Genomic DNA, 13830 nt, shown 5'->3' with positions numbered 1-13830 from the left:
GGAGGGGAGCAGGGGTGAGGAAGGAGGGTGGCTGAGCATTTCTCGTCCCAGGGAAGGACTACTCTGAGGCAGAGGCCCTGATCCTGACCTTCTCCCTCAACAACTATGCCCCTGGGGACCCCCGGCTGGCGCAGGTCAAGCTCTGGGAGGCGGCCTTCTTGGAGCACGTGAAAGCCTTCCAGCAGCATTCAGCTGGCAGGTTCCAGGTCGCATTCATGGCGGAGGTAGGTTTCAGGGTCCCTGGCTCTGCGGGGGGGGGGGGGGGGCCGGGGGGGGGGGCCTCGGGTGGGTTCCTCCCCCTCCCGCAGCCCCGCTGGGGCTCAGGGAGCCCCTGGGTCAGTGCTGTTGGGCTGTGCATCCGCAGCGCTCCCTGGAGGACGAGATCAACCGCACCACGGCCCAGGACCTGCCCATCTTTGGGGTCAGCTACATCGTCATCTTCCTGTACATCTCCCTGGCCCTGGGCAGATACTCCAGCTGGCGCCGAGTGCTGGTGAGAACTCGGGGGGCGGGGGCACGGCGGGGTGGCTTGTCCGGACATCGGAACCTTCCCCGCAGGGGCTCCCCAAGGGGTAATGCTTCTTGGGGGTGTCCTGCCCTCGGACAGGCCGCCCTGGAGCAGACGCAGAGCTGAGCTTTAGAACACCCCACAAGGCATGCTGCGGGAGAGGCGCAGGCTCCCGTGGGGTGCAGCCCGGAGGCTGAGCCTGGTCCCATTGCAGGTGGACTCCAAGGTCACGCTGGGCCTGGGCGGGGTGGCGGTGGTGCTGGGAGCAGTCACGGCGGCCATGGGCTTCTTCTGCTACCTGGGCGTGCCCTCCTCCCTGGTGATCCTTCAGGTGGTGCCTTTCCTGGTGCTTGCCGTGGGGGCCGACAACATCTTCATCTTTGTTCTGGAGTACCAGGTAAGAGGGCGGGCGGGTCTCCCCCTCTCGCTGGGGCGGCCCTGCACCCCCCGGGCTTCTGGCCAGCTCTGCTCGTGCATGCACGTCCCAGGTTCCCGTAGAGATTGGAGGGTTCCGGGTCATCTTCATAGCGCATGTGTCCCCTGCACTCCCTCTCCCTCGGGCCGTCATGCCCTCTATGAGGGTCACAGCCTCCTCCGGGGCATGCCACGGACGCACAGTCCAAGTTGAGTTAGGCTCTCCTGTCGGTGGACATTGAGGGACCCGGGGATATGTTGGAATAAGCAGGCTATGGACATCCCCAAACGCGCCAAGCATGTCTCTGGGCCAGACCCCGCGAAGTGGACGAGGCAGAGAGCAGAGCGTTCGCGGGGTCTGCTCCTGACGGGGGTGAGCACGGGCATGGGCCAGCTCCCTGCCCATGGCTGGCTCTGGACCCTGTCCCTGATGTCCCCGCTCAGAGGCTGCCTCGGAGGCCCGGAGAGCGGCGAGAGGAGCACATCGGCCGCGCGCTGGGCAGAGTGGCCCCCAGCATGCTGCTCTGCAGCCTGTCTGAGGCCATCTGCTTCTTTCTCGGTGAGCCTGGGCAGCCCTTCCCCTCCAGGCCACAGGAGGGCTGGGGGCACTGGGTGTGGGCAGCCCCCTTCCCTCCGCTGCTCTGAGCAGACGCCTCGCCCTGAGACTCACCCCTGCACCCCCAGGGGCCTTGACCCCCATGCCAGCTGTGAGAACTTTTGCCCTGACCTCCGGCTTTGCGATCGTCCTTGACTTCCTGCTCCAGGTGTCCGCCTTCGTGGCCCTGTTTTCTCTGGACAGCAGGAGGCAGGAGGTAGGGGTGGTGCAGGACCCAGGGCCCTGCCCGGCCTCATCTCTGCGGGGATGGGGGGCAGGGCTCAGAGAGTGGGGCTGGATGCAGGGACAGCGTGCTGGGATGTGTGGGCCACGAAGCCCCCAGGGCCCCAGAGAAAAGGTGATTTAGGGGAATATGATCACACCTGCAAAGTACAAAAGGTTGAGAAAAAAGTGGAAGTGAGATGTTGACGGGGAGCTAGCGTTTCTGCGACAGTGCAAAGTTTAGAGGTGTTTCATCAAGATAGAAAAACAAACAACACAGCACTCTGGCACGTCCCCTTGCGAGGCACTTCCGCGGGGGGCGGTGGGGGGAGGCAGTGCCCGGGGCTGCTTTGGGGCCTCCCGGAGGGACTGCTTCCCTCTAGGCCTCCCGGTTGGATGTCTGCCCCTGCATTGGCGCCCCGAAGCTGCCCCCACCTGACCAAAGCGAGGGGCTCCTGCTCCGATTCTTCTGGAAGTTCTATGTCCCATTCCTGCTGCACCGGGTCACGCGCGTGGTCGTGGTGAGTGAGGCGGGAGGCCCGGCTTGGGGGTCCTCCCACCCCTGGGGCAGCGGGAGTGGGAGGGTCTGCTCAGCCTGGCGCCTGGTCCTGCCTGCCTGCGAAGGGGTCGACAGCTTGCCCGGGCCCCGGGACTCAAGCACAGGGGCAGCTGGGATTCAAGTCTGCCCAGCTCCAGAATATCCCCCTCCCTCCTCAGCCGCTGCTGTTCATGGGCCTGTTTGGAGTGGGGCTCTATTTCATGTGCCACATCAGCGTGGGACTGGATCAGGAGCTGGCCCTGCCCAAGGTGAGCCGCGCCTGGTGACCTCTAGTTAGTGGCCTCACTCCCCTGGCGTTCAGGAGGGTCAGCACACACGGCTGGTGCAGGGCAGGGGCCAGGGGCTTGGCGGGCGGTACAGGGCTGTTCACGGTGCTGACCTGGGGAGGGAAGCTGAATCAGTTCACGAATGCCCAGGCCCCATGGGGCTCTGTGGAAGGCAAGACCTCTGTGGCTGGAGGAGTTGGAGAGCCTCGTGGGTGGAAGAGAGATGTGAGGGGCTGGAGCACGTGTAGGATCTGAGGAGGACAGCATCGAGGATGATCCCACCTGCCTGTGGACCCCCACCAAACCCCCTGTGGTCCCCCCGCGCTGGTGCCCACCGTCTCCTCTCCGTCTCTGTGGATTGGACGTCTCTCAGCACCTCCCAGAATGGGAACCCTACCGTGTGTCCTGTGGGTGTGGCTCATTCCACTCAGCATCACATCTTCCAGGTTCATCCACGCTGGAGTAGGTGTCAGGGTGTCCTTCCTCTTCCAGGCTGAGGATTTTCATACACATACCCCACATTTTGTTTATCCATCATTTGTCTGCTACGGACATGGGATCCTTCTGGGTCTGAGCGGCTGGGAATGAGGGTGCCGTGAACATGGGTGCACATCTGTCTCTTCCAGAACCTGCTTTTGGATGTGTTCCCAGAGGTGGAACTGCTGGATCAGATCATAATTCTAATTTTAGTTTTTTGAGGACCCCCATACTGTTTTCCACGCAGCTGTTCTGTTTTATGATCCCCTCTATGGCTCTCTAGGGGTCCGATGTCTCCCTGTCCATGCCAACACTTGTTGTTTCTGGCTTTTTTCTTTTTCCGTTTCAATGGCAGCTGTCCTGACGGGTGTGAAGTGGCATCTCAGTGAGGTTTTGATCTGCTATCCCTGATGAGCAGTGATGTCGAGCATCTTTTCATGTGCTCATTGGCCATTTGTGTGTCTTCTTTGGAGAAATGTCTGTTCAAGTGTTTTGCCCATTTTTGAAACAGCTTGCTTTTTTGTTGTTGTTGTTTTGTTTCTTTGTTGAATTTTGGGAGTTCTCTAGATATTCTGGGTAGTAATCCCTTATCAGATACATGATTTGCAGATTTTTCTTCATTTCTATTGGTTGCCTTTCTACTCTATTGGTAGTGTGCTCTGATAAACAAAAGTTTTTAAGTTTTGTGGTGCCTGGCTGGCTTAGTGGGAAGAGCATGTGACTCGATCTCAGGTCATGAGTTCAGGCCCCACGTTGGGTGTAGCAATGACTTGAAAATAAAATCTTTAAAAAAAAGTTTTCATTTTCATCAAGTACAATTTGCCTATTTTCCTGTTTGTTAACTGGGCTTTTGGTGTCATTCAAGAAATAATCACCAAATCCAGTATCTTGAAGCTTTTCTCCTGTGTTTCCTCTAAGGGTATTACAAATTCAACTCTTAAGTGTTAGATCCATTTTGAGTTAATTTTTGTACATAGTTATGTATATTTTTTTCTTTCCTTTTTTTTTTTTTTAAGATTTTATTTATTTATTTGACAGAGACAGAGATAGCGAGAGCAGAAACACAAGCAGCGGGAGTGGGAGAGGGAGAAGCAGGCTTCCCCTCGAGGAGGGAGCCCGATGTGGGACTCGATCCCAGGACCCTGGGATCATGACCTGAGCCAAAGGCAGACGCTTAACGACTGAGCCACCCAGGCACCCTCTTTCCTTTTTCTTTTTTTAAGTAGGCTCCAAACCCAGTGTGGAACCCAGCATGGGGCTTGAACTCATAACCCCGAGATCAAGACCTGACCTGAGGTCAAGAGTCAGATGCTCAACTGACCAAGCCACCCAGGTGCCCCATAGTTGTGTATAATTTTTTTATTGTGATTATATTTTTAATGTAAAAAATTATCATACCTGTGTCACAAACACTTCCTTATATAGTTGTTTTTCTCCTAGATTGCATAGTCACTTCATTATCTGACTAGAATGAGGCACACAGAAATCAAAGCAAGTTTTACATTAGTAAAAGTTAATCACAGAAGAAAATGTACTTACATAAATGAGATAACACATTAAAAAGAGTATATATCTATATTTGTAAAGAGATATAGATATTTTGATAATCATTTAATAGCATATAACCAAAATTATGTATATGTAATTATATACACATATATAACATATATGTATATATTAATTTTTTTTAAATTTAAGGTCAATTTGGTTAATATACAGTGTATTATTAGTTTCAGAGGTAGAGTTCAGTGATTCATCAGTTGCATATGATACCCAGGGCTCATTATATCACATGCCCTTCTTAATGCCTATTACCCAGTTACTCCATCACCCCACGCACCTCCCTTCCAGCAACCCTCACTTTGATTTCTTTTTTTTTTTAAAGATTTTATTTTGTTTATTTGACAGAGAGAGATACAGTGAGAGAGGGAACACAAGCAGCAGGAGTGGGAGAGGGAGAAGCAGGCTTCCCGCTGAGCAGGGAGCCCGATGCGGGGCTTGATCCCAGGATCATGACCTGAGCCGAAGGCAGACGCTTAACGACTGAGCCACCCAGGCGCCCCCTCAGTTTGATTTCTAGAGTTAAGAGTCTCTTATGGTTTGTCTCCCTCTCTGATTTCATCTTGTTTTATTTTTCGCTCCCTTCCCCCATGATCCTTTGTTTTGTTTCTTATAATCCACATATGAGTGAGATCATATGGTATTTGTCTTTCTCTGATTGACTTACTTCATTTAGCATAATATCCTCCAGTTCCATCCATGTTGTTGCAAGTGGTAAGATTTCATTCTTTTTGATGGCTGCATAATATTCCATTGTATGTATGTACCACATCTTCTTTATCCATTCATCTGTCGAAGGACATCTGAGCTCTTTCCACAGTCTGGCTCTTGTAGACATTGCTGCTGTAGTTGTGTATATTTTTGAAGGTCCAACTTCATTCTTTTTTGTGTGGATGTCCCATTGTCCCAGCACCATCTGTTGAGGAGACTTCCTTTCCCCACTGAATGGCCTGGGCTCCTTTGTCAAATTCCATGTCGCCATATATGCCTGGGTTTATGTCTGGGCTTGCTCTCCCATTTGGTTGGTCTATGTATCTGTCTTCGTGTTGGCACCTCACTGCTTTGATTACTGTATTTTTGTGGCAAGTTTTGAAATCAGGAAATGTGAGTCCTCCAACTTTTAAAAAAAATTATTTATTTATTTATTTCAGAGAGAGCGAGTGAGTGTGGGGAAGAGCAGAGGGAGAGGGAGAATCCCAAGCAGAGTGCCCATTGAGTGTGGAGCCCAATGGAGGGCTGGATCCCACGATCCTGAGATCACGACCTGAGCCAAAATCAAGAGTTGGACTCCCAACTGACTGAGCCACCCAGGCGCCCTGAGTCCTCCAACTTTATTCTTTTAAAGATTGTTTGGGCTATTTGGAGTCCCTTGTGGATTTTAGGATGGATTTTTCTATTTCTGCAAGAAAGGTCATTGGGATCTGGACAGGATTGCACTGAATCTGGAGACTCTCTAGCGGACAATAATCAGTTTTCTTGCCCACGAACGCAGATGTCTTCCTGCTTATTTGTGTGTTCTTTAATTTCTTTCGGCGATGCTGTGTGGTTGGCAGCGTGTAGTCCATTCACCCCTTGGATGACATTAATTCCTAAGTACCTTATTCTTTTTATGCTATTGTAACTAGGCTTTCCCTAGTTTCCTGTTTGGGTTAGTCAGTGCTCGTGTATAGAAATGCAACTGATTTTTATGTGTTGATCTTGTAACTTGCAACCTTGCTCAATTTATTTACTTGTTTTAAGGGGTTTGGGGCAGAATTTTAGAGTTTCATGTATGTAAGATTATGTAATCTATGGCCAGGATTTTTCATGTAGTCCTCGTACTTTCCAGCTCCAAAATTCCTTTCTGGATTCTGTTTTATGTTTTCTATTGGTTGATCATTCCATTTTGTCCATACTTTCTTTTCTTGGCTTTGTCTGGATGCCCTTTGAGCATCCCTAAGGCAGGTGTTTTAAAGTGTCTGTCTGATGAGTGTCTGGGATGGTTGTTGTTGAGAAATGTTGAGTCTTATCGTGTCTGATCTCTAAAGATCAGATTCTCCCCCTTCCCAGGGGCTTTGCTTTAAAAAAAGAAATGTGATTGTTGCTGGTGTCTCTGTCCTGGAGATTAGCCTGAGGCATAAAATTAAAGACTTACCAGATCTTTTCTGAGCCTGAGCCTTTCCCCGGTACCGTAACGTGCGGTGACTTCTCTTGTATTTGTGATTGCTTCTGAATGTCCCATTCCTTCTACGTCTGCCTGCCAAAAGGGGGAAAAGGGAAAACATGGCGAGGAAAATTAATAAACCTGTCACTAGTCACTTAAACATCTCAGCAGGCATGCCAGCTTGAGGAGGGAGGGGGCTGACGGCAGCAGCCCGACTCTGCACCACTGAGATCGGAGCAGTGCTCAGCAATCAGAGTGCAAACCCATGATCTTTAGGGGCCGGGGTCCTCCTGTCCCACGCTGGGCCCCACAAGCTGCGTGCAAAGTGCCTGCGTGTGGCCGGGCAGCCGGTACCATGCTGAGAGCTGAAGGCAATTGGCATTGACCACTATTCAGCTTCCGGGCCTTTCCCTGGGAGCTGCAAGCTCTTGGCAGACCCCAGAGCTCCAAACTGTGTCTATCAGACAGGTGCTTCTGGCACAGGGGTGTCTGGCACAGGTGGGGGGATGGATGCCTGGTACCTTCTACTCCGTCTTCTCAGGACTCATACCTGCTGGACTATTTCTTCAATCTGAACCGCTACTTTGAGGTGGGGGCTCCAGTCTACTTTGTCACCACGGGGGGCTACAACTTCTCCAGCGAGGCGGGTATGAATGCCATTTGCTCTAGTGCGGGATGCGACAGCTACTCCTTAACCCAGAAGATACAGTATGCCACCGAGTTCCCCGAGGAGTGAGTGCCCCCCACACCCCCTTCCGGACTCCTTGACCTCACCCACCTGTCCTCCCACTGCCCTGTGCCTGGGGAGGAGGGGGGCGGGCCCCGGGAAGGACTCACTGCCTGCCCAGCAGGTCCTGCCCCCCCCCCAGCGTCCTCTCCCCTGACCCTCAGGTCTTACCTGGCCATCCCCGCCTCCTCCTGGGTGGATGACTTCATCGACTGGCTGACGCCATCCTCCTGCTGCCGCCTTTATGCCTTTGGTGTTCATAAAGGCGAATTCTGCCCCTCGACCGTCAGTGAGTCAGGGCCTCTGGGGGCTCCCGGCCTACCACCGCTTGGGGAAACTGAGGCAAGCGAGGGGAGCATGGCTAGGCCCTCTTAGCCCCTCCCGCACTCTCGCAGGGTCAGTGAGGGTGGGGGCACAGGCTTGGGGCACGTGTGGGGGTGAGCACCCCCGAGTTGTGATCTCACGGGTGGTGGAAGGGGGCGAGCCGAGTGTAGCATGTGGCTCTGGCCCCAGAGTAGCTGCATTTGTCAGTGGAGTGGGGAGGCCGAAGGGGGTCATTTCTTTGCCCTACACTTGGCTTCCTCACCTGCTATAGTTGCTGGTGGTTTCCATGACCTAGAGGGGAACCCCTCCTCCTCCAGAGCACACGTGCCACACGCGTGCTGCATGTTTTGGGGGCGGCAGTGCCTGGGGACCTGGATGGGGATGGAGGGCTGCCCAGCCCAGGGCGGGGGCACTGCCCAGAGCCCCCGCTGTCTTTGCAGACTCCCTGACCTGCTTGAAGAGCTGCATGGACTTCACACTGGGCCCTATCCGGCCCTCAGAGGAGCAGTTTCACAAGTACCTTCCCTGGTTCCTCAGTGACCCGCCCAACATCCAGTGTCCCAAAGGGTAAGCCTGGGGTGGGAAGCACAGACGGTCTGCGAGGGTGGCCGAGGTCCCTGATTAAGCCTTTGCTCCGGCCTTGCAGGGGATTGGCCGCGTATAACACCTCCGTGCATTTGGGACCCAATGGCCAGATTTTAGGTAAGTGTGGCCTCACCCGGCAGGGAAGGTCAGAGTTAGCTGCCCTGGGGGTCACCACAAGGCCCGGGGAAGAGCCTCTCAATCTGCAATCTTCTCCCCTTCCTCCTTCATGGGGAGTCTTCCACCTGTCCTGGCCCTGTCCTCAGAGGCTATGTTACCCAGTTCCCCGTTCTCAGACTTCACCCGTCTGCCCTGCTTCCTTATCCCCACCCCCAAATCCTCAGTCAGTGAGACACTCTTGGACTCTTCCAGGGCTGGGGGGGTCAGCCACACTCCTTACTCACATGCACAAATCACCACAGATGTGGGCAGCTGGCTAAACGGATGACGATTGCCCCTGCCCTGCGGTCACCCTATCAGCTGAACCGCTCCTGCATTTCTGTCTCCCTTCTGGACTTTCCCTCTAGGAAGATGCACACTGGAAAAGTAATTGACTTAATTTGAAAAATCCAATGCGTGTTTTGAGACCCTAGAGCACAGCATCTGCGTTTATCTGGGCAGTGTCTTTAGGGTGCACCCGGCAGAGGCAGGCTGGACCCGGGGCTCCCGCGGGGGTAGGACCGCCTGCAGGGCTGCAGTGTGAACCCCGCTTGCTCACACGGAATATTCCATCGGGGTGCCCTCCCAACCCTGATCGCAGTCGGGTGTGCCCAGGGTCTGAGGGTGCCTGCAGCGGACTCTGACCTTGCCCTTCCTCTGTTCCTCTTCCCCCCGCGGGCGCAGCCTCGCGGTTCATGGCCTACCACAAGCCGCTGCGGAACTCGCAGGATTACACGGAAGCTCTGCGGGCGTCACGCGCGCTGGCGGCCAACATCACTGCCCACCTGCGGCAGGTGCCGGGCACCGACCCGGCCTTCGAGGTTTTCCCCTACACGTGAGGCCCGGCGGCGGGAGCGGAGAGGGTCCCCGGGGCGCTCCGAGCCCGACACGGAGGCCACGCGCCCCAGCGGTGACAGCGCTCCGCCCCCCCGCAGGATCACCAACGTGTTCTACGAGCAGTACTTGAACGTGGTCCCCGAGGGCCTCTTCATGCTGGCCATCTGCCTGCTGCCCACCTTCATCGTCTGCTGCCTGCTGCTGGGCATGGACCTGCGCTCGGGCCTCCTCAACCTGTTCTCCATCATCATGATCCTCGTGGACACTGTGGGCTTCATGGCCCTGTGGGGCATCAGCTACAACGCCGTGTCCCTCATCAACCTGGTCACGGTAACCCGTCCTCACCCGACACTCTGCTGCCTTCCGGAGACCCCGCGCTCCGGCCCTTGCACGCCTAACGCTCCTCTCTGCCCCCAGGCGGTGGGCATCTCCGTGGAGTTCGTGTCGCACATCACCCGCGCTTTTGCCGTCAGCACCCAGCCCACCCGGCTGGAGAGGGCCAAGGAGGCCACCGTCTTCATGGGCAGCGCGGTGAGTGGGCCCACCGCCCCCCTACCCCCTCCGCCCGTCGTCCCGTGCCCGGCCTCACGCCTGCCTGTGACCCGCAGGTGTTCGCTGGCGTGGCCATGACCAACCTGCCCGGCATCCTCGTCCTGGGCCTGGCCAAGGCGCAGCTCATCCAGATCTTCTTCTTCCGCCTCAACCTCCTCATCACCGTGCTGGGCCTTCTGCACGGCCTGGTCTTCCTGCCAGTGGTCCTCAGCTACCTGGGTGAGTGCCCAGGCGCCTGCGCATGGGGGCAGGGCCTTCCGCACCCCTGCGCCCAGCAGGGCGCCTCCCACACAGCGGCCCCGCCCCTCCTATCGCCCCCCACATCTGTCTTGCAGAGCAGATCCCCGCCTGCCTGGGAACCCCTCTCTCCTTTCTTCCTGGAACGTCCGGTGGCGGCCCCCAGCAAGACCTCCTTGCTAAGAGAGGCTGTTCCTCCTCCCGCTGACAGACTCAGGGCAGGGACGAGCCTCCTGCTCAGCACATGGCCGCCCTGACCGCGGTCCTCTGTGGCTGTTCCCCTGCAGGGCCTGATGTCAACGCGGCTCTAGTGCTGGAGCAGAAGCAGATGGAAGAGGCTGCCAGGGCCAGGGTGGCCTCCTGCCCGAGCCACCCGGGCGCGACGTCCACGGCCAGCAGCACCTACGTCAACTACGGCTTCGAACATCCCGCCAAGAGTGGCCTTGACAGTTCTCTGCCCCGCAGTGGACACAAGTTCTGATGACACCGCAGGCCACTCGGGTTCCCTTCACCTGTCCTCCCCACAGGGTCTGGGAGAGGCTGTCCCCACGGGGGTGCCTGTGGTGGGACCTTCTCTGGCCACCGGGTTGTACCCACGAGGACATGATTATGCTGAAGGCGGCAAGCGGCAGCTGGGGGGTGACCTGTTCCTGTCTCTCGAACTTGGCGTGTGTCTTCCTCCTGCAAGTTTTTAAACTTTAATTCCATATATCTATATGTAAACAATATATAGTATTATTTCACATTTTAAAATGTTTCATAAATGGAATCATACTTGGCGTCCACTTTTGCAGCGCGTTTCCCAGGCTACACATGTTAGATTTACTCACGGGAGACCTGTAGACCTTGCCCAGTGGTCGCGGTGGCCCCACTGGATTCCCCGTGAACCAACACAGTGGTTTTATCCCTTCCTCTGCTGGTGGGCACAATGCCCCCAATTACTTTTCCACTACACCTCGATAATCACTCGTATGGAATTCCCAAATCCCCAAATCTCTGAAAATCTAGTTTGTCTTCTTTTTCCTTTGTTAGTTTGGGACAAACTCATTTGGTGGCAAAAAGTGACCAGACAGGATGTGTCTATTTATATGCTTCATGAATGGGGTATTTATGCCCTTTGCTGTCCTTGATGGGAGTGGCCAGATATTCGGGCACGTTGATGAGTCTGATTACATTGTGTGCAGGCGCAGGCCCTGATGGGGTGTATGATCTAAAACAACGTAAGCATCGTATTACTTTTCTAAAAACCTAATTCCTGAAATTGATCTCACCTATGGGATTTCAGGTACAGAGCAGGAGCCTCTATGAGGCTTAGCATGTATTTACAGGTCTCCTGGTGTATATGTGGGAGAGCTACCTGGAGGCGGTGTTGGCGAGGTAATGTACGGGTAGAGACAAAGCGAATCCCCAGAGCTGCTCCCCTCTTCACATCCCCACCAGCAGCGGATGAGGGGGCCTCCCTCCCTGGACCAACACCAACACAGTACATCCCACTTGCTTTTTTTTTTTTTTTAAAGATTTTATTTATTTATTTGAGAGAGAGAGAATGAGAGAGAGCACATGAGAGGGGGGAGGGTCAGAGGGAGAAGCAGACTCCCTGCTGAGCAGGGAGCCTGATGTGGGACTCGATCCCGGGACTCCAGGATCATGACCTGAGCCGACGGCAGTCGCTTAACCAACTGAGCCACCCAGGCGCCCCATCCCACTTGCTCTTTGGGGGAAAGGGTAGGATTATGGATGATTACCTTTTTTTAAAATACATTTTAAAAAAGCAAACTTTTTAAAATTTTAGGATAGTTATAGATTTACAGAAAAATTGCAAAGATAGTACAGAGAGTTCCTGTAGACCTCACACCCATTTTACCTGATTAACATATTATATTAGCCTAGTACATTCATCAATGCACTGTTCATAAACCAGTATTGATAACGACTACTCAAGTCCATGCTTCATTTAGATTTCCTTAGAGTCTACCTGGCATCCCTCTTTCTGTCCCAGGATCGCATGCAGGACAGCACGTGACATTTAGTTGTTATGTCTACTTAGGCTCTTAGCTGTGGCAGTTTGTCAGACTTTCCTTGTTTGAGATGACCTTGACAGTTTCCAGGAGGACTGGTCAGGCATTTGGTAGAATGTCCCTCAAATGAGGTTTGTCTGGTGTGTTTCTCCTAAGTAGACTGAAGTTATGGGTTTTGGCCGAGACACCACGAGGTGGAGCGTCCTTCTCAGCAGATCATGTAAAGGGTGCAGGCTATCCCCGATTTCCCACGGCCAGCATGGACTCCTGTCGCCTGGCCAAGTTCATGTCCGTCAGGTGTCTCCTCGGTAGTTACGCTCCCGCCTTCCGTGCTGTTCACGTGGTGCTATTTGGAGGGAAGTCACCATGTGTGGCCTACACTTAGGGAGTGGGGAGTTGTGCTCCACGTCCTGGAGGGCAGAGTACTTACATCAAGTACTTGGAATTCTTCTCCACAGGAAAATAGTCTATTTGCCTCCGTATGTTCATTCATTCAGTGTGATGTATACTGTATGGACCCACGGACATTCCTTTTTTTTTTTTTTTTAAGATTTTATTTATTTATTTGAGAGAGAGAGCATGAGAGGGAGGAGGGTCAGAGGGAGAAGCAGACTCCCTGCCGAGCAGGGAGCCCGATGCGGGACTCGATCCCGGGACTCCAGGACCATGACCCGAGCCGAAGGCAGTCGCCTAACCAACTGAGCCACCCAGGCGCCCCCCACGGACATTCCTTTTGTAGTCTGGGCTCTAATATGATACCACTTCACTGTGTTGCTCAGATCGTTCCAGCTTGGGCCATTGGGAGCTCTCTCTGTTGGCTCCTATGTCCCTTTGTCATACGCCCATCATGGAAGGTTCTTCCTTTTTTCCTTGCTGCCTGGCCCTACTAGCAAGTTGGTGCAGGTTCAGCTTGTGTATTTTCTGCCCCAGTCCGAGATTCAGCCATTTCTCCAAGAAGTCCTGGCCCTTCAGTTGGAGATGGGATTCGAACCCAGGACCTGCACTCTGTGGGCACTTTGCTGCTGGGGCATTGCTGCTCTTGGGCTCTCTCAGCCGGGAGAGCAACCAGATATATGTGTGTAAACTGACACACGTATGTGCCCATTTCTATAAATATCTCTACATGTAGCCATCTGTAGCCAGAGGAGGCTTAACTTAGGTTCATGCTGATGCTTCCAGCTCTAATTCATCACCACACGAATCATTCTGGACTCCTCCCCAGCTTCTCTGTAAGTAAGCTCCCGTGCCAGTATTGAGAAGCCTCATTCCACCACCCGCACAACTTGCTTAATCGCTCACCTCCCTTATATGTGGGTAGTATCTTCACAGATGATAGCCCACACCCCCACGGGAAACAACTTTAGGATGAAGCGTCTCTTTTTAGCTCCTTTTGCCTTTAGTCTTAGACTCCGTTCATTTCCAGACGTACTTAGGTCAGCCTTTTTTCTCCCAGCCCATTCAGTGAGGCTGCTTCACACATTTGTGATGCGATTTGTTTTGCTACATTCTGCATTCCAGTCTGGTGTTACGAAATCATGCCTGTGAAAGATCCATTCAAAGTTCAGGACAGGCCAAGGGATATTAATGTGACAATTAGGAAACACTGATTGATTTTTCAGGTTCCATATTACAGCTGTTAAGAAACTACCA

The 13830-nt window shown here is 53.8% G+C and overlaps 1 protein-coding gene across 1 annotated transcript; it reads left to right on the top strand.

The window, feature by feature from the left end:
* The first annotated feature begins 55 nt into the window (after positions 1-55).
* On the top strand, positions 56-11214 carry NPC1L1 (NPC1 like intracellular cholesterol transporter 1). Its single transcript, XM_035026548.1, has 16 exons — positions 56-224; positions 365-493; positions 723-905; positions 1367-1481; positions 1607-1734; positions 2123-2260; positions 2457-2546; positions 7286-7476; positions 7636-7760; positions 8236-8362; positions 8442-8497; positions 9221-9371; positions 9472-9703; positions 9791-9904; positions 9982-10144; positions 10450-11214. Exons 1-16 carry the CDS (start codon positions 216-218, stop codon positions 10641-10643), a joined length of 2145 nt encoding a protein of 714 aa, XP_034882439.1. The 5' UTR covers positions 56-215; the 3' UTR covers positions 10644-11214.
* The last annotated feature ends 2616 nt before the right edge of the window (positions 11215-13830 follow it).

This window comes from Mirounga leonina, unplaced genomic scaffold (assembly GCF_011800145.1).
Source record: "Mirounga leonina isolate KUSES-001 unplaced genomic scaffold, KU_Mleo_1.0 Mir_199, whole genome shotgun sequence".
Taxonomy (NCBI): domain Eukaryota; kingdom Metazoa; phylum Chordata; class Mammalia; order Carnivora; family Phocidae; genus Mirounga; species Mirounga leonina.
The sequence above is the reverse complement of the archived record's forward strand: the minus strand, read 5'-3'. Positions and strand labels throughout refer to the sequence as shown.